A 25,028-nucleotide genomic window follows, 5' to 3' on the forward strand; every position below is an offset into this window, starting at 1 on the left:
CTCGTGTGTGTGTGTGGGGGGGGGGGGGGGTGGTAATTTCAGTCTGCATTTTCCCAGGTCTGTCTTTGTTTCCCAACTTACTGAGATATCATTGACACATAGCATTGTGTAAGTTAAAGGTGTACAATGTGATGATTTGATACACACATATATTGGGAAATGTTTGCCACAGTAAGATTAGTTAACTCATAATTACCATTCTGTTGTTGTTATGGTGAAAACATTCAAGCCCTATTCTCACAGAAGTTTCCAAGAACACAATACAGTATTGTTTACAGTCACCATCCTGTACATGGGATGCCCGGAACTCATTCATCTTATAACTGGAAGTTTGTGTCCTTAGAACACATCTCCCCATCGCCCCCACACCCTAGCCCCTGGCAACCACCACTTTCACGTCTGGGTCTATGAGTTCCATGTTGTCAGATGCCACATAGAGGTGAGATTATATACTTTTTGTCTTCCTCTGACTTACCTTCCTTAGCAAAATGACTTACGGTCCATCCAAGTTGTTGTAAATGGCAGGATTTTCTTTTCTCGTGGCTGAATAACACTCTGTTATATATACACCATGTCTTCTTTATCCACTTATGCATTAATGGACACCCAACTTGTTCCATGTCTTGGCTCTTGTGAATAATGCTGCGATGAATGCGGGGGCGCACATATCTCTTTGAGGTACTGATTTCATTTCCTTTAGATATGTACCCAGAAGTAGGATTGCTAGGTCATGTGGTAGTTCTGTTTTTTGATTTTGGAGGAATCTTTATCCTGTTTTCCATAATGGCTGCACCAATTTACAGCCTCACCAACAAGGCACAAGGGTTCCCTGTCCTCCACACCCTCACCAACACATTACTTCTTGTCTTTTTTATAGTGACCATTCCAACAGGTCTGAGGTGATACCTCCCTGTGATTTTGATGTGCATCTATCTCCCTAATGATTAGTGATGTTGAGCATTGTTGGCCATTTGTATGTCTTTGGGAAAATGTCTACTCAAGTCCTCCTCCCACTTTTTAGATGAATTTTTTTTTTTTTTTTTTTTTTTTTTTTTTTGCTATCGCCAACTCCCACTCTTGAATCTTGAACAAATTACTCCTTGCTCTTCGTTACAGTTTTATGACCTGGGATTATATCCTTACAAAAACATACTGTTCAGTTTTGCCTATTTTTCAACTTTGTATTAGTAGAATCTTACTTATGTCTTTCTCTGTGACCAACTTTTCTTGCCTCAGTGCTCTCCTGTTGAGAATTGTTCATGTGGTCGACTATGGTGGTAGTTGGTACACCATGAGAATACGCCATGGTAGGTATATGAGATGGCTGTGAAGATGCCCTTGGCCACGTTAAAGAGATTTTCTCCCATCCTGAGTCTGCCAAAAGGTTTTCTCATAAAATGATTTTTTTTTAATTTTTTTTTCAACGTTTTTTTTTTTTTTATTTATTTTTGGGACAGAGAGAAACAGAGCATGAACGGGGGAGGGGCAGAGAGAGAGGGAGACACAGCATCGGAAACAGGCTCCAGGCTCCGAGCCATCCGCCCAGAGCCCGACGCGGGGCTCGAACTCACGGACCGCGAGATCGTGACCTGGCTGAAGTCGGACGCTTAACCGACTGCGCCACCCAGGCGCCCCTAAAATGATTTTAATGTATCGAATATTTTTTGTTTGGATACATACATAAACCTTTATTTTAGCAACGTGGTGAATTACATCGATGCCTTTCTGATATAAAATCAACATTGCATTCCTGTGATTAAAATTGCATCGATCATTTACACATTATTGGATGTGACCAAGTATATTCTGTTTCGGATGTTTACATACACGTTCTTCAGTGGGATTAGTCTGTGATTTTCCTCTTGAACTGTCCTAGTATTTTGAGTATCGAATTGTGCTGGCTGTATAACGTGATTTTGAAAATATGCCCTCTTGTTCTACCTTCTGAAACAGCTTGGGTAGGACTGGCACTGTCTGTACCTAGAATGTTACTTTACATAACAGCACTTCTATAAAGCCATCTTGATCTGGTATTTTCTTTGTGGACATTATTTTTAACTAGTTATTCTACTTATTCTGTGCTTATAAGACTCCACAAATTATCAGACTCCTAAGGATTGCTTTAGTTGCGTCCCCAGATTTTGATATGTCTTATATTTTATTTTATTCCACATGTGTTTTCTACTCTAGCAGGAGGCAGCCTAACAGACCCAGAAGACAGACTCTGGAACCAGACTGCCAACATGCAGACCCAGCGCCACCATTTTCCGGCTATCTGACCTTGACCACGTTGTTCACCTTCTACGTGTCCCTGGTTTCTTCATCTGAAAATGGATGATAATAGGACCAACCTTGAAGGGTTGTTTCGAGGATTAAAAGATATATAAAACTCATAAAACATTACATGGGACATAATTAGCAAATGCCATATATAGCATTGGTCCTTACTTTACTCCTTTAACCCTTGAGTTGTTTTAAAATTTCTGAATGTGAAGGGGGGGGTGGACAGTTCTTAATCTTTTTTTGCTAACGTTTTGTATTTTTATTAAATTGTGATCAGACAATATGATCTATATGATATCAATTTGTTGAAATTCGTTGAGGCCAGCACTTTGGTCTAGCTTATCACTGATTTTCATAATGTCCCACATGTGCTTGGAAATATGTGTTCTCCAAGAACAGGATTGGTAATCAAGCTATTCAAATCTCCACCCTTGTTAGTTATTTTGTTTAATCAAGGAGAGGTATGAGCATTTTTGAAGCAAGTGAGTAATCTAGGCTTGTTATATTTTGTTTACAAAAGCAGCTCTTCATGAGTGTTCTATAAAGTTTTTTCTTAATGAACATTTCATTTTTGACTAGTTTTAAATTTACAGAAAAATTTCAAAGATAGTACAGGCTTCCCATATACTCCACACCTAGTTTCCCATTGTTAACATGCTACATTAGTATGCTACATTTGGCATCATTCGTGAACCAATATTAAAAAATTATTATTAGTTGAAATCCAGACTTTATTCCGATTTCCTTAGTTTTTACCTAAATGTCCTTTTTCCTGTCCCAGGATCTTATGCAGTTAGTCACCATGTCTTCTTAGACTCCTCTTGGTTGTGACAGCTTCTCAGACCTTTCATATTTTTGATGATCTTCACAATTTGGGGGGTGTTGGTATTGGTCAGATATTTTGTAAAATGTCCCTCAAATACAATTTGTCTCCTATTTTCTCCTGATTAGACTGGGGTTATGGGTTTGGGGGAGGAAGATCATGGAAGTAAAGGACCTTTATCATCACATCATGTCAAGAGCACCTATTATCAACATGACTTATCACTGTTGATGTTAACCTTGATCCCCCGGTGATAAGGTTGTACATGCATGCAAGTTACTGTAACTTTTATTATAATGGAATGTTATTGTAATAATACCATGATGAATGCAATAGACTAGAATGCAGACACCTGGATTCTAGGTCCATTTCTGTCACTAAATTGCTCTATGAGTTTTGGCTGGTCGCTTGACCTCTCTGATCCTCTGGGTTTTCTGTTGTTGTAAAACCAAAGGGTTGCTTCGCTGGGCATGACAATCAGACATACATTCTTTTGAAATATTATTTATTTGCATGTTTGTAATTACTTCTGAAATGCTTTCTAAACAATACACAGTTCTAGGTTTACCAATTGTGGTAGCCACCTTCCAAGCTGTACCCAGTGGATGGGGATGGTCTTTTGTGGAAATGGTGGTGTGTGACTTCTGAGGTTAAATAATGAAAGACATTATGGCTTCTACTTTGTGATCTCTTGGACCACTCATCAGGGAGCGTCAGCCACCATGTCATGAACACTCCAGCAGCCTTGTGGAAAGGTATGTGAGGTAAGGAACTGAAGCCTCCTGCCAATAGCGAGTACTGGCTTGCCAGTGATTGAGTGCACCCCCTTGGAATCAGATCCTCCAGCCCCAGTCATACCTTCCATGATGCAGTCCCAGCCGCCATATTTGCTGCCACCTCTTAAGAGACCCCCATCCAGAACTACCCAGCTAAGCCACTCTGGAATGCCTGAATTCCAACAACTGTGTGAAAGAGATCTTTACAGCTCTTAAAAACGAACAAGAGAGGGTTGGATCCCAAGGCTTTGAAATTCTGACCAGGCTCTCATGGTTAGGGGACTCTGTGTGAGGGTACTGTCTGTCTTAGTTCCAAGACTCCTTCCCCACTTACACCACAGCAGCTCTGCCTTAATCCGGTTTATGTATTGAAGATCCATGTCAGACTCTTTCAAAGAAAGAAGACTGCAGCCAAAAATAAGTTGGAAAACACTGGATTAGATGATCTCCAACACTCAATGATTTCATCCATCAGTACAAAACAAAACAAAACAAAACAAAACAAAACAAAACAATTCTTACGAATTGGCAGTGTTTTCTTCAAGGCTTGTTTTTCTTGATAGGAAGCACTGTCCTTGAGGTTGGAAACAAAAGGCCACAGTGTGCTAAATGTATTAGAAGCTGTCCTTCCTTTGTGTGAGGTGGTCAGAGTCAAGGACGTGAAGAAAGTGCTGCTCTCTGGGCAGAACTCCATCCCCCCGGACACCATCTGCAAGCTATGAGACAAAGGATGGGTTTGCTTCTCTTGCCAACATCTAGTTATAATAATAACCATGATATCAATTGGGCACCTGGGTGGCTCAGTTGGTTGAGCATCCAACTCCCGATTTCGGTTCAGGTCATGATCTCAGGGTTCGTGAGTTCGAGTCCCATGTTGGGCTCTGTGCTGACAGTGCAGAGCCTGCTTGGGAGTCTCTCCCTCTCTGTGCCTCCCACACACACGCACTCTCTCTCTCTCTCTCAAAAGAAATAAACAATGTCAACAATAATGGCAAGCATATACTTGAGTGCTGTGGGCAAGGTCCAGGATAGGGGCTATCTCACTGAATCACTGTGGCTACTAGGAGGCAGGCCATTTTATAGATGGGAGAAACAGAGGCCAGAAGGTTAAACGATTTGCCAGAGTCGTGTTTAAGGAAGAGAAGAGCTGCGCTGAAGACCCTTCTGTCTGCATCTGGAAAACTCTCTGCCTCTTTCATGTTATTTCAGGCCACAATTCAAAACTGAGCTGCCCTCTTTGGGTCTGAAATGCACCGATTTTACACTTGGGCGTCTTAATAACTAGCTGTTAAAGGAAAAGCTTTATCATTCTTGTGCTCCCTCGTTCATGCAAACGGAATCACTGAGCACCCACTCTGTGCCCAGGCGCTGTTCTAGGCCCTGAGGATGGAAGGAAAGGAAAACAGAGGCTGGGGTTCCCCCAGGCCTAGCTGGGTGTTGGGCTGGAAGAGGACCTGAGACGCCATCAGCTGCTTCCACTGCTTGTAGCCAAACTCCAGGGAGGGAAGGGGAGACGGAAGGGGAGGTTCCTTCAGGACCTGAGGACCTTCTTCCGGTCTTCTGCGGAACACAGCTAGACGATGCCTTCAAGGGACAAAGACTGGGTGTACCCTGGAGCTGGACCCCAGAGAGCCACAAACCCCCAAAGATAGTCCCTGTTGTCCTTCTAGGAACCCTTCTGGGGCTGGACCCAACACTCACTGTACTCTCTAGGCTAGGCACCTGCCACGGTTATGCTAGCCAGCAGCAGAGATATTTCACCAAAATAGCTTGCTCAGCAATCGTATCAACACGAAGCGAGATGGAGTGTTGAGAAACCGTGCTCTGTGAAATTGGCCCTTGAGCAACTGTGCTGTTTGCAATTAAGCCTGCATTGTTCAGAGAGATTTTCAAGTGTGGGTCTTAATCGCCTATGTGATTCAATTAAATTTAGTTCCGTCTTTCAGTGGGTCTCATTATCTTATTAACAATTCTTCTCTCTGGCTGGAACTTTGTTTTGGCAAAAGTCCAACTATTTTATGAATGTCTTTGCAGGCCCTACCAAAGGTCCTCGAAGAGGGGACCAGCACGATTGTTCTAGAATTCCCACGGCCGTGGCCCCCTGGAGAGTCACTTTATTCGTGACAAGGCGTCCACCTGAGTGTCGAGGTTGGGTTGGAACCCACCCAGGAAGGTACAAAGGTGTGGGGGTTTAGTTCCACAAAGGGAAGGGGGGATGGGGCTCTGCACCGGGAAGGCAGCACCTGTCTCTGCAAGGACCCTGGTGTCTGATTGCCCCATCCCTGGATCCATTAGCTATGGAATGAAGCTGGCCCACCAAGGCCCGCCTCGCCCACTGCGTCCTGGAGCCACATTCTAGCACCAGGGAGCCAGGCCTCCGCCCGCGCCAGGGCCACTGACCGCAGGACACGCCCCCTTTTTATCTCCAAAATGCAGAACAAGTTCTTTAATCAAGCTTCAGTTTTCCTCCCCTCTTGCACCCCAGGCAAGGCTCCTTCTCAGGGGACGTGTTCTTAGATATTATCTGAGTCTCTGCTACAAAGTGGGGACCAAGGCTGGAGCACGGCCTTTCATCTTTTCGGTTTCTTGCTGACTTTGTCATGGTCTAATTTTTGATAGTGTTCTTAAAGCAGGGAGCTAGCACACTGGCATCTGATTTAAACATTTACTAGTGATTGTACCTCAAAGTTTTTCCAAAGCATGTGAAAGCCGACTCTGGGCTAACTGGAGAAATAGCGGGGGGACTAGGTCAGAGATTATTTGACTCAACTTCCAAAAAAATGAGTAGTGTGTTCTTGATCTTGATGACTTAGAGGGTGATTGCGGAGGTTTGCAGCTTAACCTGGGATCAGGTGGGATTTGCCTACCTGGCAAGGAAAACTGAACCACCGTAGGCTGTGGGCAACAGGGCGCAGGTGGGGCTCTGGGTCTCCCATCTGGCCCAAACTCTGCTACTATGCAGGGCTCTGGTGCTTTCCTGCCCCCCTGGGTGAGGCCCAGCCACCACCTCTGCCCAATTATCTAAAGCCTTGGGAGTGTATTTGCCGTGTGGATGGTCTGTGAAGCAGTTAATGTCACCTAACGAGACGGGCTATAGTCATCCAACACGGAGAGTCGGCAACAAAGCCATGATCGTCAGGAGATCCGAGGTTGCCTCTTATCTCGTCCATCCCTTTCCCGGCCTTTGTCAATTTAACTCTGGAAAAGAAAACGTTAATAAACGTAAGCAACAGCATTTGTAAAAGTTAAACAAAAACGGACCTGTACTTGTGGGATCCTATTGAGAACATTCTCCTTTCTCTGGCAGGTGAAGACACAGGGAGAAGTGGCGACCCACCACCTGGGGAAGGTTCTCATCAGACCCCGCCGGCCCCCGCCCTCAGACTTCCAGCCTCCAGAATGGGTGAGAAATACATTTCTGTTTACACCACTCAGCCTACAATATGCTGTTATGGCAGCTGGAGCTAATACAGACGTCATTTACTGATGCTGTGCTCCCTCTGGTCTAGACGGTGAGCTTCATGAAAGCAGTTCTTTGTGAGCAGGGCTCCTTGTAAACAGGACTTGGGTCTTCACGGGCAACAGGAACAACAAAGTAACCTGTGAAATTACACATGGGTTTACCACCCCGCTCAGCCCTACAGCGGCAGCTCTCAGCCTTGGCTGCACAGTGGGAACACCTGGGGAGCCTGCACACTTTTTGTGGCCTGGCTCCACCCTGGGCCACTCAGACGGGTCTCCGGGGGTGAGGTCCAGACATCACTAGCATTAAGGGCTTCCCAGGGGACTCCAATGTGCACACAGAGGAGACCAACCACCCTAAAGCTAACTGGGTGAAGTACTGGGGCCAGGGGCCCCCAACTAGAGGGTAAGACATCAGGGGCTCATTCCTGTTGCCCAGTTGAACGGCCTGCTTTATGGGTATAGATGGGACGAAGGCCGAGTGAGACACAAGATGGTGTATCGTTTCGATAAATCAAAATAAAACAAACAGCATCAAGTTCACAAAAGTACTTTTTATTTGAGGCAAGAAGTCCGGCTGAAAGGGTTACGCTTCCCGGCAGCCAACATCCGGTTGTTAGTAGCACTATTTCGACTCTGTAGATTCAACTTAGCCAGAAAAGGGTACTAAGGTCCTACTTTTCCCCAGCTGGAGAAGAAGGGCAGAGAGACCTGGAAGAGACTTCTATGGATACTACTCTCTGGACCCAACACCACGTGGGCCAAGCCCTCACTGGCCCGCCCCCAGGTCGTGGACCCACCAATGATGGGCACAGGCCACACTACGCTACATCCAAGAGAAGTGACACGGGGAACAAAGCAGCAGGCCACCTGGGGGAGGACAGGCACCGACGGCTTCAAAACTCATCGGTGAAGGGATAGTCCTTGTGGGAGGCACAGCTGTCAGGAGACAAAGAGGAACATGTTAGCTTTTCAAGGGAGAGACTCTGACCGTAGCAAATCACAAAAAGAAACGGTGAGTGTCTCCTCGGGGTGAAAGCAGAGGCCTCAGAGACAACCGCCAGTTCCGAGACCGCAGATCACGGGCCTGCACCCAGGCGGAAGGCCCCCTCGACTCCTCTGCCACAGGCACGATGGACACCCTGCTCCCTGTGCAGCCGGCACCGTGCCTGAGGCCTGCGGGGCGGCAAGACACGATTCCTGCATCCCGGGAACTCAGTCTAACTGGCAGGACCAGACAGTATCCCGTTGTCTGGAACGGCAGGAGGGTTAGGAGAGGAGCCAGGGGTCCGTACGTGTGACAGAGCGAGACGGTGCGGGCATCTCCAGAAGCTGCCCGCCAGCAGTGGGAGCCAAAGGGAGCCGAGGAAAGTAGTGGAGGATTTGACACAGGGAAACACAGGGCAGGAAACAGGCCAGGCATCCACCTGGGAGCACAGAGCTGCAGGCATGTTTGAACAGGTTCACTATCCCACCTGGTTGGGCCGACGGCCTGTGCTGGGAGCGTAATGGCACCACCGCTGGGGACACAGGCTGGACACAGTGTGAAAGGCCCAGGGTGAACCCAGCTTGGGACACACAACTCCTGCTCATTCAAAACTCCTCCACGTTCCATTTTTTTTGGCATCCCATCAAACCCGAGTAACATTAACCCTGCCATTAGCCATAGAAGCTCAGGACAGCATGAATTTCCAGAAAGGCACGGGATGTGTATGTCGAGTGAGAAAGCTTCCTAGGTGACCCAGGAATGTTGGAACCGGCCTCTCCCTCCCCACTCCAGCCCCAACCCATCCCCATTAAACATCAGTAGCCCCCGGAATAATCTGACAGCTCTCTCTGCGACGGCACCGGAGAGTGGAGGGAGTGTAACGGGACCAGTTGGAAAACCACTGTGGTCTGTCAGCCCCGAGAGCTTCAATACCCGTCGTGGGCTGTGGGAAGGGCCAAGGGAACTGACACAGAGTCCCTCCGAGGAGCACAGAGGTCACCCAGTCAATGAATCATTTCTCTCTCCCTCACCTACCCGACCCAAAAAAGGATTCTAATGCTTAAAGGTTAAGTGCCATTAACACAAACAGGGCTGTCAGAAAGGGCCTGGTGTGGGGCTGCCAGTGATAAAACTGTTGGTGGCCTATTTGGAATGCGAGGCCACGGCTGTGACAGCCACACGCTCACCAGGCACCATCCTGCCTAAAGCACAGCGGAGATCTCGGCCCAGACGCAGACCCAGTGGACACCTGCAGGGGCGGGGGGGGGGGGGGGGGGGGGGCGGCTGCCACACCTGTGGTGCAAACCGAACTGCAGAGGCAGCAGAGGCTGGAGAGAGAAGGCTGGCACCCCACCCCACCCCAGGGAGAGTCCAGATCTCACTCAGAAGAGAAGGTAACCATGAGGAGACGGAGGGGAAACAGGCAATAAAAACCATGAGAGAGGAAGCTCTGAGTCCCCGCTGTAAAACGGAAGCTTTTTTCTGGAAAGCAGAGAATGAATTTCAAACTTTACTTAGTCATTGTACTGTAGGGAAAGTCACCTCCCTCAGCTTCCAAACTACCAATTGCCAGAAATACAAAGACCCAGCAAATGGGTAGCCGGAGGGGCCCTGGGTGCCTGCCAGTCAGGGCGTCGAGTGGTTTTCTCAGTCATGTGGCTCATCGGTGTCAGGGCCCCAAGCACCACAGTCTTCCTATGGAACCCCTTTTATTAAGTCGGTGTCAGACAGGGTCACACGCAAAGTCTGCCAGGAAGGGGGGTGGACAGGAGCCACATGGGATCACCTGGCTTCAGATGAGCCACTGAGAGTTGAAAATTAACGCTAAAATATGTGGTGGCTGCCTGCGGCGGAGGGGAGAACATATCTAGAACAGATCTCCGGGCATTTTCCCTGCGGCTGTGTGCACCGCGGCTCCCACGGGACGAAATGCTTGCTGCTGCACGTGGATGAGAAGGCAAGGCAACGTACACAGGTCAGAACGGTTGTGCTAACAGGCCCTGGGCAGCACGGCCTGCAGGAGCTTCTCTCGTTCTGTAGCATCAGATCCCCTCCCAGGACCCACTCACCTCACTAAGGCACAGACTCTCCAGTTCCGGTTGTAGCTGAGTAAGGTGGTCATATCCACGCTGCTCAGTTCAAAGTCAAAGACCTAAAAAGAAAGAATAATAAAAAAAAAAAAAGAGTCCAGTAAATTCTGCAAATGAAGGTCAAACACAGAGTACCCAAGTATCCAAACAGCCCTGTGCGGGGCCGCTGGCGGGATGCTGCCCTGAGTGGGGAAGGGCAGACAGGAAGACAGATCTCGGAGAGACTTGACCGTAGGACTACGGAGAACGCACGTGGTCTGTCTGGATGCCACACACAACGGGGAAAACAGGAACCTCTAAGCAAAAGGGTACTTTTCAGTCCATTTAGTTAATGTCAAAGGCACTGCTGAGCACTTCTGTGACAAGCACCAGTGGGGAAGGAAATGAAGGGTCACAAGAATCTCCGCCTCAGTTTCCAGTGAATCGAAGGGAAGAGGTAATCCCACAGCTCCAACACAAGGAATCATCAATCGCACGCTCTGCGTGAGATGCTACACACAGCACTCGGGGGATCCAGAGGAACTAGGAATGAATTCCAGCCGGGGAGCCGAAGGATGTGGTCAAAGAAGATGGCATCTGAGATGGGCCGAAGCCGCCAAGTAACGTCCAAAGAGGACAAGAAAGGTCGTCAGGAGGGAACCACTCGCCTGAAGAGCACAGCCTGCCTGGGAAGACCTCGGCCCTCACGGTGCCAGCAGGCAGGCCCGAGGCAGCACCAGAAGAAACTGGGGTGGTGGGGGTGGGGGGTGAGGGGACGGCTGCACACGGGGACACGAGGGAGGCCCCTGGGTCAGATGACTGCAGAACGTGCAGGAAAGAAGCCTGCCGCACACTCTGCGATCACAACTGTGGGCAAATGTGCAAAGACTACAGAGCAAAAGGCAAGAATAAAATAATTGTGTTAGCGCTACAAGATTCATCATTTAAAAATGTTTTTCGTACCACCTTTAAAACAAACAAAACAGGAAACCAAGGACCCATCTCTGGCAGGATAGGTTTCTCACAGCTGTCACGGTTGTACCCCTTGAGCTCGAACAGGTAAAACGTGTGGCCCTAACAAGACGACTGTCTCCCCTACTGCGCAGTAAGGGCCCCCCACCCCCACCCCCGCCCCCGAGGCCTCTCTGGGTCTCCCAGGGGACCGGAGGGTGGCACATGCCCTCACAACCCACGGCCGCACAGCACACAAAATGAGCAGCCTGCTGTGGCAACGGCTGCTGGGAACCGGAGGGGTCAGAGCGGTCCTGGCAGAGCGGCTTTGCTCAGGGGGAGCAGAGGCTCACGGGCATCAGGCCCGCCCCCTGGAGCGGCTCTTCCCCCCCCGCAGGGACCCCTGCCCCTGGGTGCAAGCGGCAATCTAACCTGCCCTGGCAGGGGCTCTGAGGGCCCACACGAACACCTCCCTGTGCCCTGAGCCCCGTGCTCTGCCTGTTGCCGGAAGGGGTCCTGGCACGGGTGGTGGGTGGGCTCACGGCCTATAGGGTGTCCGCAGTCCAGACTCACCAGCGCTCCTGGAGCGCTCACTCAGGTACCACACACCACGAGAAGCCCTCTGATGCATCTTATTTAATCTTCGTGACAATTCTCAAAAGAGGTATCACTTTACAGACGAGGAAACGGAGGCAAGGTACCGGAGCCCCAATTCAAGCCCAGGCGGTGTCGCTCAAGGGCCACGTTTCTCAGGACAAATGCGGAGTCACCGAGGAGCCTCGGCAAAGGTGGGTGCATGTACAGAGGGCATCACTGAGGCACGAGGCCCACCCCGGCATGGCGCCTCCACCCAAGAGAAGCCACAGTCCCGAGTGCACGGTCTGCTCACTGCAGCCGAGGCTGGCTTCCTGACTGAGAGGTGACAGGAGGGTGGGTGGGGGGTCTCACACGTGACAGTTGAGGCACGGGAAGAGAGACCCTGTCCCCTTCTCCGCTGAACAAAACCTGGCCGGCCAGCCAGGATCTTACCTGGAAGTTCTCGGCAATGCGTTCGGGTGTCACAGACTTGGGGATCACGACCAGATTCCTCTGTATGGGGAACCGGATCAGAACCTGGGGACAGATGCGCCGAGCGAGTATGTACACCAATCACCCACACGGTTATGTCACTTAGTGTTGCACATCCATTCCCCACGAGGGAATTCCAGAACTCCACACGTGAGAAAACAGAGGCCCAGAGGGGTCAGGGTCACCCCCAGCCACGCCACGCGCTTCCGTGTCTCCCGTGTACTGGTCACAAGGAGGAAGCCGTGGCGCCACACGGGAGAAAGAGAACATCTCCCGGGCAGCTGGTCACAAGTGCTCTTCCCTGAGCACAGAGACGAGCTTCCCACCTACATCAGCAAATGCGGACCCTCGGGGTGGCCTGGAGAGGTCACTGTCCCCATCACACAGCTGTCTTCTAACTTCCAGTCGGTGCCCTTTCCACCACCCACTCCAGGACCCCAAGCTGCACTTCCAGGGAGGGCTCGGCTGGGCTTGGTCGCCTCCCCCCTGCCCGGTTAAAGGGGACCACTACATATGCGGGGGGTTCTGGGAACGGCCACGGGCGCCTGCAGATGACAGTACCTGGGCTGTGGTTTTATTGTGCTTGGCTGCGATCGCTTTGATCCTGGGATCCTCTAACAGGGAAGGGTCCTCGGGCTTGGCCCTGGAGACAAGATGGCCCGTGTGAGCAACCATTCTCGCCGCTGCTTAAGGTAGCCGGCAACCCTATCTCCCATCGACCTTAGAAGGCAGTCTGTCAGTCTCCTCCTGATTTGAATCTCGGGTACAAACTCCCAACCCTCTGGAAAAAGAGCAGCCACCTTGCTACTAGAAGCTACTGGAACCCCAACAAGATGCTCCTGGGCAGGTCTGCAAATCAATGCCAGAAGCATGTTCCCTGATGCTGACTTTTTCTTTTTCGCCACTTCTAACCTTCACCAGAGGACAAGAGAACATGATCTGGTGGAAACCTCACCAGGGCCTGTCGGGAGAGCCGAGGGGACTGTAGGCAGTCACCACAATGCCTTTGGACTGGCAGTACTGGATTAGCTTCTCCTGAGTGAGGTACGGGTGGCATTCGATCTGCAAATGCAAACAGGGGGCTGATGGTGACGCGTGGGCACAGGTACGGGGACAGACAGTAAGTATGCCTCTTCCCCAGACAGAAAATTATGTATGACCGATGTCTTATCTCCCAGATAAGTTGTGACAACTGTTTACATCTCCCAGCTAGTGTCCTCAACCCGAAGAACAATAATCTTGTTACTGATGTACCCTGCTCATGGGCCCTAAGGGTTCGTTCTGGCTTTGGCCACTTATCAATTGTGACGTGTCTAAGGATCTCAGTGTCTGCACACTGACCATCTGGGAGACCCGGAGTCATCACAAGCCGGGCTCAAGCTCCGTCTCTCCTGCAAGCTCGGCTCTCAGATGCCTCATCGTCATTCTCGATCGCAAATCAGGACCCACCTCCTGCCTGGGTGACACGGGTTCGGATAGTAACCCAACAGTCTCCCATGCACAGCCTTCCCTGCTGGAGGTTTACCTGGTTAACGGCCGGCTTGTATTTCAAGCCGGGCTTGTTTAAGATCTTCTCGACTTGGAGATGGTTGAAGTTGGAGACTCCAATAGCTTTCACCAGCCCGGCATCCACCAGCTCTTCCATGGCCTAACGACAAAACAGGGTCTCTGCTTGCTGCTGACACGTGCCCAAGAGGACAAGGATGAGAAAAGCACCCTTGGCACCAGTCAGGTTAACAGGTCCTGCCCTTACTAACAGGTGCCAGTGAGTCAGACCTCTGAGAAGCCAAGAGATGCCAAGACAAAACCAGGCTGGCTGCAATGAGACTGGAAGAGTAACAACGGTGACAGGGTGACAAAATGCAGTGGAAGACAAGGCAGAGCAGACCACTCACAAGGAGAAGGGGAAACCAGCCAGGAGGAAGAAAGCCAAATCAGGGGCCGCCTCACCTCCCACGTGTCCACAAAATTGGTGTCACTGGGGATCACGTTGCCTTCCCCATCCAGTGGGAAATACTCCTTCCCGGGCTGTTGATATGATAACAATCAATCAGTGACGGCTCTTCACAGTCCTGCATCTTTGGAAGCAAAGTTCTAAAAAAAACTCACTCTTAACTACCATAGCTGTTTTTAGAAGACGATCGAGGGCAAATCCACGGGCCAGTGTGAAAGAGAGACAGGCAGACAACTCCCGAGGCCCCCCGACACTTTTTCTTTCAGATGGGTGGCAGCTGTTAGATGGAAACGGTTCCTGGTCGGTGAGGTGAGCCCTGCCAGGGGCCGGGCTGGGGACGGGGGAAGGACTCGGGGCCGGGGGCACGGGGCCCGTGTCACCCTGCTGAGTCTCAGCGGCTTATCATGAAAAGGATCGGAAGTCAGGCCCGGTACACACGGCACAATTAAAACAGGGCCACAGGGTCAAACCCACCACACACCTTCAGTCTGGCTGACAAAGCGGAAACCCGACCCTGTGACTACAGTGAAGGCAGAGAGTGTAATAACTCGAGTTTATTTTGCGCGGAGACTCAGGCTGCCAAGAAGTATCTATCAGGCTTCCACAGCACGGGGCCTGTGTGCAGCGCGCAGGACTAGACACACACACACACACACACACACACACACACACACACACAGGCAGAGGGGGCAGCCAATGAGGTCTCTGGGCCACGTGCAGAACACCACTGGAGCCATGCTGGAGGTCACCGTTTTAGACCGTACCGCCAGCAAATGACAAAGCACAGGGCTCCTCAAATTTTGTAACGTGCAAACGAGCTGCCCATGGTTCCCGCGCAGCAGGCCCGGTGGGGCCCGAGGCTGATCTCCAACAAGCTCCCAGGTGGCAGCACTGGCCGCTGCTCGAGGTGCGGAGCCCGGGCCGGCGACACACAGAGCGGGTCCCCACCTGCGCCTTAACGCACCACGGGCTACGTGAGCGACAGGGGTCCGGCCGGAGCCCTGAGCCGCCTACCTTGAAGCCCGTCGGCCAGTGGATAAGGTAGAGGTCCAGGTAGTCCAGCTTGAGGTCGCTGAGCGTCTTCTGGCAGGCCCCCTTGACCATGCTCTTCTCATGGTACGTGCACCACAGCTGAAGCCAGGGAGACAGCACGTCTTACGCCGCGCACAGGAGGCTGCTTCCCGGCCAGGAGCCCACCCCACCCCTTTCACTGTGATGCTCCAACGGGTGGTGAGGGGGTTTCCACCGCACACCGTGGGTGGGTCCTAACTTCCCAAAGGAAGGGAGGAGAAGCAGGTCAGGGAAACCTCTCAGAGGGACCCAACCGAAGGCAGAGTATAGAACGGACAGTTCGTAAGGCCTGGGCCCCAAACGGGAGCTCTCCAGGCCATCTTCCTAATAGGCTGGTCTCTGTGGAGTCAGTCTCACCGGCCCAGCCTGTGTCCCTTTGGGCACCAACAGCCTCCGGGTCAAAGACAGTGGCCAGCAGTGGAGATCCGGTCTCCAGTTGGAAACCAAGTTCTGTCCTCAAGGGTAACTCTCTGGGAAGGCAGCACCAACCCACAACCTAAGCCTCACCAACAAGGGGCTCCACCCAATGGGTCTACGCTGAACGACCCTCCAATGGACCATGGATAGGTGAGCTCTGGAGCCCTTGTGGCCTGCAGTCAACACACTGCCCCAGAAGAGCGGCCTCTTGAGTAATAACTACAGCATATTAAGTGGCCCTGGAGTGTGGCCTTGGCTCCCAAGCTGACACTGCCATTGGACCAATATCCTTCCCCGCCATCACCCACCCCACCCCGGGGCTCCCCTGCAGAGTGGTACCTTGCTGACGATGAAGAGGTCCTCGCGCTTCACCACCTGCTCCTTGAGTTTCTCCTGGATGGCCAAACCCACCTCATTCTCGTTCTGGTACACATGAGCGCAGTCGATGTGGCGGTACCCAAGGTCAATCGCAATCTTCACAGCCTCTGTCACTTTGCCCGGAGGGGACTGGAGAGAAAAGGAAAGGAAGGCATGGAGTCAAAATAAAAAACCAAAGCAAAACACGGCGTCTGCATACAACCCAGGAAGAAGGGCCGTATGGACCTCCTGCTCGCTGAGGAAGCTCCTGCCCCTTAAGGATGGGCACTGGAAGGTGGCCTTTGTCCCAAGCAGCTTCCCAAGCCGTCTGCTCGTGGAGAGGGGGTGGGGAACCAAGGTGAAATGCCACACGGCTTCACTTTCGGCGACGCTGACAACCACTTAACGGCAGCACAGACCACGTTAAAACGATGTGCCAAAGCGGTCTCGCTCGCGTCTTTCCGTCTGTTGACTGACAAACCACTGTATGAAAACCCCCCCAGCTGAAATCTAACAGGTTCCCAAGGCGATAAGGGACACCATTTCCTCCGAACAGCTCAGAAGATTTTAATAACTGCTGTCAATATTTACCCAGTTCCCTTTCGGTTTCCGAGCTGGCGCTAAACGCCGATGCTTTCCTTTCTCCTTTTGGGTGCGACATTCTCACAATCACTTGCTTTTAAGCAGTTCTGGGAGATTATCATAAAGTCCAGAACGTCACTGATGCAGATTCCAAGGTGGGGGCTGCATGTGTCACCGCGTAAGAATCTGCTGTAAGAGGCAGAGGTGGGGGATGGTCCCTCCGAGATACCAGCTGATGGAAAGGAGTGGGAAGGAGAGGGGAAACGGGGTCTGTGGAGGTCACACATAATTTGTGGGCGGGGCTGCAAAGACACCGAACAGCTGTCCGTGCCCCAGCCATCTGACCGTCTCCGTCACCAGGACGGGAAACGGGCTGGCTGTCGAGGAGGAAGAGGGGCCTCTGGAGCCTTCGAGCTCCACCAGCACCCAGACTGACTGCGCGGACACTTTTTCCATCCCCTCACTGATCCTACTCAGACCAGAGAGGTGAAAAATAAACACATGTGCGACAGACTGTTGAACGAATACAGTGCATTCCTCCAAAGAGCTGGGGGAGAAGAGAATGAAAAGGAAAACTCCCCAGGGCCACAGGCAGCTGCAGACATTTGCTGTTTTGACAGCAGCTGCTGTGAACAGGAGGGGGGGTGGGGAGGGGGGTCAGAATATGGGCCAGTGGGAACAAATGTATGGCCAGAGCCTGTTGGCACACTCAGCTTGCTCACCCCCAAGGAGGGAGCGGGGGGCGGGCTGCCAAACTCAGGTGTAAGACAGGAGGCATCTTCAGATGGCCTGACAATATCCTCTTTCCCTGGAGGACCAAAGAAGCTGCAAGTGCAGCCTTCCCCACCATTCGAGATTCAAGGCACAGGGCAGAGAGAAGCCCAGCCCCGAAGAGGCCACACGCTGCATCTGCCATGACAGCCGGTGCCGTGACCAGGCATGACCCAAGCCAGGCCTGCGAGACTCGGTCTCTGGAACTACCAAGACGAGCTGTCATTCTGCTGGGGTCACTGCGCTGGGAGACTGGGAGCCGGGAGCTGCTTGAAGGGAGCAGGCAGGAGAGAGAGACTGCTCCTAGTGACATCATGCACAGCCTCGAATTTGGTGCACCTGAGGGCACCCTGTAGGTCCATGAGTCCCCACCTCAAACACACTTTTTTTCCCTGTTTCGGATGAAGTTGGTTATTCAATTCCCTGCAACCAAAAGAATGCAGACGAGGATAATCAAGGGTGCTGAACGACTGGTACAAAAGTACTGAGAAAAAGTTCACCTTATGTTTTCATAGAGAAGCCAAAGACAGAAATGACCAACAGATCATAAAGAGGCTGCCACTCCCTGACCCTTCCCTGGAAGGGGGCTGACTGGCTAGGGACACGTGTGCTGGGAAGACGGTCATGCTGCTTTCAAAGGCTAAGCAAAAACAGAGGGAAGAACCGTTCGGCCTTTTGCAAGACAAATTTGTAGGAGTGTGGCGATTTGTTGCAAGCCTCCTGAGCAGCTGTGGGCCAGCCTCCCCTTTTGGGGGACAGCTTCGCAGCGATGGGGAAGGCTGTGTGGGGCCACGCGCTCTGCCGTGGGGGCACTGATGGCTGTCCTCCGGGCTGACCCTGGAACAGGCACCCTGGTTACCACCAGGCTGAGGCCAGGACAGATCACGTCGCTGAAGGGAACCTGACCAGTGGGGCATCTAGCCAAACTGGCTCAAACTGAAAAGGGCAGCTCCCATTTGCCATGAGCCACTTTTTACCAGTTTTAAGTACGTGAATACGCTGAAGCTTTATCACGACCCTGGCACACATTGTTATCTCTACAGATAAGGGAAGTGAGGCACAGAGAGGCCACGCCACTGGCCCATGACCCTGCAGTCAGTCAGTAAGGGGACATCAGGACTCAAAGCCTGGAAGAAGGACCTTAGAGCCATGCTCTGCCAGCAGCTCTGTGCTCCGGTGAGGACCCGAAGAGGCACAGAGACTCTGGTCGGTGACAGTACAAGTCTCCTGGGCTGGGAAAAGTCATCCTCTGCAGTGAAAATGCACCAGAGTCCACAAACCACATTCAATATTAACCATCTCAGTATAACCCTTCCCGGAAAGAGATTAAATGAACTTCTCTTATCACTAACGAATCAGCCAATTTAAGATCTAGTGAAAAATCACACAATAAACTTGGGAATGCTAAGACACGATGACGCCATCTCTCCATGTCATGTCCACATTTAAAAGTGCAAACAGAAGGGAGTGGCCCCAACTGAAAACTTGGAAAAGAAAATAAGTCATAAAGTATATTTCTATACGCCGAACAGCAAATCTGCAGACAACCAGTACAGGAAACACTCCAGTGACATATGACCAAGTTGTACAAATCCTAGACTAAATTATGTTTTAACCCAATTCTGCCCCTATTCTGCCCTGTGACTTGGGCAAATCTGTCCATGCCCCATCCTCTCGGACCTTCCAGCTCCAGAGCGCTAGCTCAGGCAGCAACCTGACAACGGTCTGGGCTATGGGCACCAACTGATGGCAGTGAGAATTCTCTACTCCTGGGGTCCCCATCATCTCCACAAGACAGGCCCCCCCCATGTCCTCCCTTTGTAACACCTGCAGCGGGCTAACACCAGCTCAGACCATCACTATCAGTCCCCCCACCTTTACACACACACACTTGTCAAACCCAATCATCTTCCCTTTGCTTGTAGCTCTTGCTACAAGACAGTAAGACAGTAACTCTCCCTTTATTCCCTCAAGGCTCCAACCAGAAAAGTTATAAAAGAATGTGGATAGTAAAAACAGAAGGCATCTCAGAGACTGAGTCCCTTACAGTATGAACCGTGGGGATTTCTGGGAAGAGAAGACTGTTCATTTTCTGATGTACTTTTAAAAAATTTCCTCTAATTAGCAGGTATTACTTTTGCAACGAAAGGGAGCAGGTCTGGAACAAAGGAAACTACTTTGTCGGTGGGGGGGGGGGGGAACCTGGGTGAGATGTAGGAGAACAGTGTGCCAATGATAATCCTGGAATAAGAAAGAGGAAACCGTAACTTTCGACGTGAACTTAGATTTAATAAAGACACAGGGCCATCAACCGCAAAAGCCTGGAAAAATACCCTATCACAGAAAAGCTGTCCCCCAAAAGCATTGTTTAACTTCTTCCGATTAAACCAGCTTTTCCTTAGAGAAATTCAATCTGCATCTAAGAGAAACTTGCTATTTTTTATTAGTTTTGTTTAAATACTAGTGGTCTTACAATACAGTGTTCTATTGGAAGTGTAAGGGTTCATCGTATAAGTAAGTCATTTCAACCAGATGCAAGTTACACAGGCATTTGTGACTTTTCAAAATGTCTTCCAAATTCTGGGGGCGCCTGGGTGGCTCAGTTGGGTAAGCATCTGACTCTAAATTTCGGCTCAGGTCCCTATCTCTCTGCCCCCGCCCCCCAACCTGTGTCTGCACGTACACACACTCTCTCAAAATAAACTTAAAAAAACATATTTCAGGTTCCAATTAATTCACTTAGAATTTTCTGGAACAGGAGTTGGCCAACTTTTTCTGTAAGATCCCAGACAGAAAATATTTTAGGCTCTGTGGGCCAAACAGTCTGTTGCAACTGCTCTTACTCTGCTGCTCCAGCACATAAGCAGTCATAAATAATACAGAGAGGAATGAGAGGCATTCTAATAAAACTTTATTTACAAAAACAGGTTTGTGGGTTATAGATCACCAACCCCTTTCTCTACCAGAAGCAGCATACGAAGAAATGGGGATTGGGCAACAGGCCCAGCCTTGATTTTTCCTAATTCCTATTCACAAACAAAATTTCTGGCATCCAGTTCAGCATCGTGATAACAAAAGTTAGGTATTCTGACACCGAACACGGGTATTTTGGTGACTAAAAGGGTTTAACCAATTGACAATACAGTCTCCATCAACTTCGGGTCAATCTGAGCAAGCTGGGCCTGCTCAGGCTCTGAGGACACAAAACGCTCCCACGCTGCACAGGTGGGAGACTGGCGACCTGCAAGTTTTGGATACACAGGGTTTAAAACCTGCAGCGCGTCAGACTCCCACAGACCGAGCACGGGGGAGAATCCACAGAATTAACTACAACATGCTACACTTCACGTCCAACCCACGGTCAGCAGAAAATGTGCTTTCGATGCCTGGTGCAGGCTCATGCTCAGTACGTCCACGTTTGTTTTATGGTGTCCACGATGTAAACTGCACTTTCAAATGATAAAGAGTTGACCATACTTTTCAGTCGCCTTATCACACGAAAACAGTCAATCTGGCTACCATTCTGCATCAAAGCTCGTAATCGGTCTGGGCAACAAACACAAACCAATAAAACCGAAATTAACTTCCTCCCACTCAATCTCTGAATTCAAAGACACTGATACCTCCACTGGACTGAGATGGGGACAGACCAGGACTGGCCTTGCTTGGGGAAGACTTATTTAAGGATCTCTGATCATGAAGCGAGTCAGGTTGAGGCCTACAGGGAGATGAGGTAGGTAAACAGTAAAACCAAGCTACTGTTTTAGCTGCAATGCCAGCAGGCTACCCTCTCTCCCAACCCCGGGATCCTGGGGCCGGTACACGCTTGCCCCACTTTGGGAACGTGACAGCAAGTCCTTCTCGGCCATTTTCCTCTACCTCATGTGTTTAATTTTTTTTTTTAAATGTTTATTTCTGAGACAGGGAGAGACAGAGCATGAGTGGGGGAGGGGCAGAGAGACAGGGAGACTCAGAATCTGAAGCAGGCTCCAGGCTCTGAGCTGTCGGCACAGAGCCCGACGCGGGGCTCGAACTCACAAACCGCTGGAGAAAATGACCTGAGCCGAAGGCGGTCGCTCAACCGACTGAGCCACCCAGGCGCCCCTACCTCATGTGTTCTTAAAGGGGGTGATATCATCCCCGAAGTGGCAAAAACTGGTTCACTAGGGGCAAAAAAACCCCATCTTAGCTTACACGATGGTTTGCTGCCCTCTGAAGGGCCACAGGACACCAACAGATGTACAGCCTATCTGTGATGTTAAAATTTTACGTGGGGGGCAATTACAAAACTGTGTCTCAAAGGTTCCTAGGTAGGGCAGGGGTGGTGATAATGGAAAAGAGGTTGAGAAACACAGTTTTACCTCCCCTCCTAGCTTTGGAGTAGGTGGGTGCATTATAATGGCCAAACTACCAACAATTTTTCAGTTAAGTCAAAACATTTACCAGCAACAGGACACCGACCAGCATCAGAAGTAACCTATGTTTGAACGAACTCCTGGCAATACAACGTGGGTGGGTTTACTTACTACCCTATGGGAAGGCAAGCTTGCCGGAGAGAAATGCTCGCTGAGCCACGAAGGGTCTGAGGCAGAGATGCTCTCCCCTCTGTCTGAAAGCCTCACCTCCAAAGACAGAAGGGAGCACCTGACAACCTTTGATGCAAAAGCAGATTGGAGATGACCAGAGCCCTGCGAAAGGTCTGGATGGGGCACAGCTATCATAGGAAAGATCCAGGACAAGGAGCTGTGCCCAACTGAAGAGTGACCAGCCCCCCACAGTCCCTACAAAGATAAGCAAACGATATTTAGGTCACCCTACCTTTCGTCCAGCATCTGTGAAGAAATATGTACACACATATGGGGGAAAAGGGAATAATCCACTACCTATATAACTTTTATACTTAAAAAAAAAAAATGCATTCTAAACCCATACCTAACGCTATTTATTTCAGTTACTTCCTCCATTACAGCTCAACACAATTCTGTACAGACCTCGTCTCCTTACCTCCCCCACCATCCAAAGTTATCCTACTTCTTTGTATTAATTCAACATGTACTTACGTATCTTTTGGATACCTATGATTTACCAGGCATTGTGAGAAGTGCTAGAAATGCTTGTGAACAAGGCAAATGCTACCCTCGCCCTCCAAGAACTTAGTTTGCCAGGACGAATAACCTAAGTGTAGATTTCATAATGTTATTTTTAAAGAAACACACAGCCTTTCAGGGCACTAAGTGCTCAGGTGCCGTGATTTAAAACCCTCTGTTAACCTCTTTTAGTCTCTATTTACCCCAGAGCAGTAATTTTCAAACGACAGGTCAAGGTCGGGAACGGAACCTCTGAAAACACAAAATAGAATAAAAATCTTGGGATTCATCCCACCTGTAATGTAAAGCATCGTCTCCCCCACCTGTAAGATAAAGCAAAAGCATCGTGTCCTAAATCTTTTGCTCAAGTCCTACATATATGTGTGCATATACGTGTGCACGCTGTAATTCACCGTTGCCGAGAAAGTGTCTTTTCACGTCAGTTCCAAGAGAATAACCTTGCACAGATGAAAATGAACCTGGTGTCATGGTCCTGATTTAATTCCACCCTAAGAGCCACCACTGGACTTCTTGAAGGAAACACAAATTACATATACACTGATTACTTTCGCCAAGAAACACTTTCTGTGTGAAGCAACTCTATGCCCCTTTTCTGATTTACCTTATAATTTGCTAATTTGCAGCTGCAGGCAGTAGGGGAGAGGTAAACACCACCCTCTGTGCTATATCCAACCATTTCAGGGTGCACTCAATCCTTTCTCCCCCGTGTTCTTGTCAGTGTGTAAACATGCAGTGCCCAGGCCCATATTCAAAGTTCCTGGGAAAACCTGGGTCACAGCTGTAAATGTGATATACAATACCCCAAGGCTAACTTACAAGCGGCTTAAAAATACTGGGTTTTGTTCCAGCGCCCATAATACTAACCTTCTGTGCCCCCTAATTTTCAGATAATCAGGCGAGCCCTTTTATTCCTAGCCATTTCTTAGGGACGTTGTGGAAAGATTTCAGGGGTGGGAAGGTTTCCGGAGACCATTTTAATACTGACGCCAGCAACAGTTTTTTCTCTGGGCGGCAACCACCCTTGCCCAGATTCTCTTCGAAGGTCCACCTCGCATACCACACCCCCGAGAAGAAGCAAGCCCGGCTACAGGGGATCAGCGTCGTGTGTTTGGGGACACGGAGATAGACGGATCCTGGGCAAACTCGTGGCAGCTAATTTAATTACCTGCAGTCTCCGAGCTTACTTTGAGTGCTTATTCCTGGGAGAGCGAAAACGGAAACAATTAAGGACAAACTAGTAGAGACAAAGGCGCAGATGCACAGGTGCGGTGCCGACGGGAACGCCGAGCTCGGCCCCATATCCCTGGCTCTCCCCGACTCCCACCGCCCGAGCAGAGCGGCAGGGCAACAGAAGACCCCCTCGGTGATTTTCCAGCTGGGAGAGGATTCCAAGTGCGGCCTGGGAAATCCCACCCACTAAGCGTCCACAGGAGCGCCCCCCCCACCCCCCCGCAAGCTCCCGGGACCGCATGCCAGCGCCCCGTACCCTTGTCCCCGCGGGGCCCGCCCCGTCCCGCCCGGGCCGCGCAAGCCGAAGTATGGCTCCTCGGAGACCAGGCGTCCGCGGCAGTGGCCGCTCAGGGTCACTGCAGGTCCCGGCCGCCCCCACGCCGCGCCCCCCAGGGCACCTACCTTCCAGGTGCCCAGCCCCACGATGGGCATCTTGGCGCCATTGTAGAGCACGAGGTGGCTGGCCATGACCGCTGCGCTCCGCAAATCCCCCAACAAACGACCACGCCACGCGGGCCTTGGCGCAGACCTTTAAATAGCCGGTAGCGTCTGCTGAAAGGGCGGGTACGATTGGGGCGCCGCTCCGCAAAGGCGGCTTCTGATTGGCCGGCCTGCGCCGAGGTTGGAGGCGCCGCAGTCAGCACAGATGCTACTCGAGGAAGCTTCTTCCGCTAGGTCCTAGCGTGACCGGATTCCTTCCGCTCCGCTCGCTCGCCCACGCCCCACGCAGCGGTAGAGATCTCACCAAACTCTGGGGCACGTGGAAACAGGAATGCTTAAGCGAAAATATAAATAAAGTAGGCTGGGAAGGGGGTCGGGTTTCATTTTTTTTTTTTTAAGAGCCCAGAAGGATACAGTTGTCTATTGTCCAAGCCTAATCATGCTCTTTGAGAATTGGACAAATGTCCTATCCTTAATCTGTACGAATCGTACTGGCTACACGTATAGTTTAGCGCTCTTTGCTTTTAGAAAGGTGCGTATCTGAGAAATGGCTTGCAATCTTGAGGCAGAACACCTTCTGGAGATTTGAGCTTACACAGCCTGTTTGTAGCTGCCTAGGGCTATCTTGACAGCCAACCTTAGGTACGTGTTTTGTCTGTACCACTGAGTGAAGTTGA

General features: G+C 50.6%; 1 protein-coding gene across 1 annotated transcript; it reads right to left on the minus strand.

The window, feature by feature from the left end:
• Positions 1-7,878: 7,878 nt before the first annotated feature.
• AKR1B1 (aldo-keto reductase family 1 member B) lies at positions 7,879-24,471 on the minus strand. The gene is made up of 10 exons (XM_003983075.5): positions 24,313-24,471; positions 16,202-16,369; positions 15,389-15,505; positions 14,371-14,448; positions 13,946-14,068; positions 13,376-13,482; positions 12,982-13,063; positions 12,382-12,465; positions 10,402-10,484; positions 7,879-8,283 (listed from the first exon to the last, which is right to left on the minus strand). The coding sequence occupies exons 1-10, from the start codon at positions 24,376-24,378 to the stop codon at positions 8,241-8,243; spliced, it is 951 nt and encodes a 316-aa protein (XP_003983124.1). The 5' UTR covers positions 24,379-24,471; the 3' UTR covers positions 7,879-8,240.
• Between the last annotated feature and the right edge of the window lie 557 nt (positions 24,472-25,028).

The sequence above is a fragment of the Felis catus genome, chromosome A2 (assembly GCF_018350175.1).
Source record: "Felis catus isolate Fca126 chromosome A2, F.catus_Fca126_mat1.0, whole genome shotgun sequence".
Taxonomy (NCBI): Eukaryota; Metazoa; Chordata; class Mammalia; order Carnivora; family Felidae; genus Felis; species Felis catus.

Excerpts from the sequence above, each read along its gene's own strand:
- AKR1B1 (XM_003983075.5), bottom strand. The coding sequence starts at position 24,378 with ATGGCCAGCCACCTCGTGCTCTACAATGGCGCCAAGATGCCCATCGTG. Across the intron at positions 13,064-13,375 it reads GGCTCTCCCGACAGGCCCTG|GGCCAAGCCCGAGGACCCTT; the intron begins GTGAGGTTTCCA and ends TCTTGTCTCCAG. Across the intron at positions 12,466-12,981 it reads ACAATAAAACCACAGCCCAG|GTTCTGATCCGGTTCCCCAT; the intron begins GTACTGTCATCT and ends ATCTGTCCCCAG.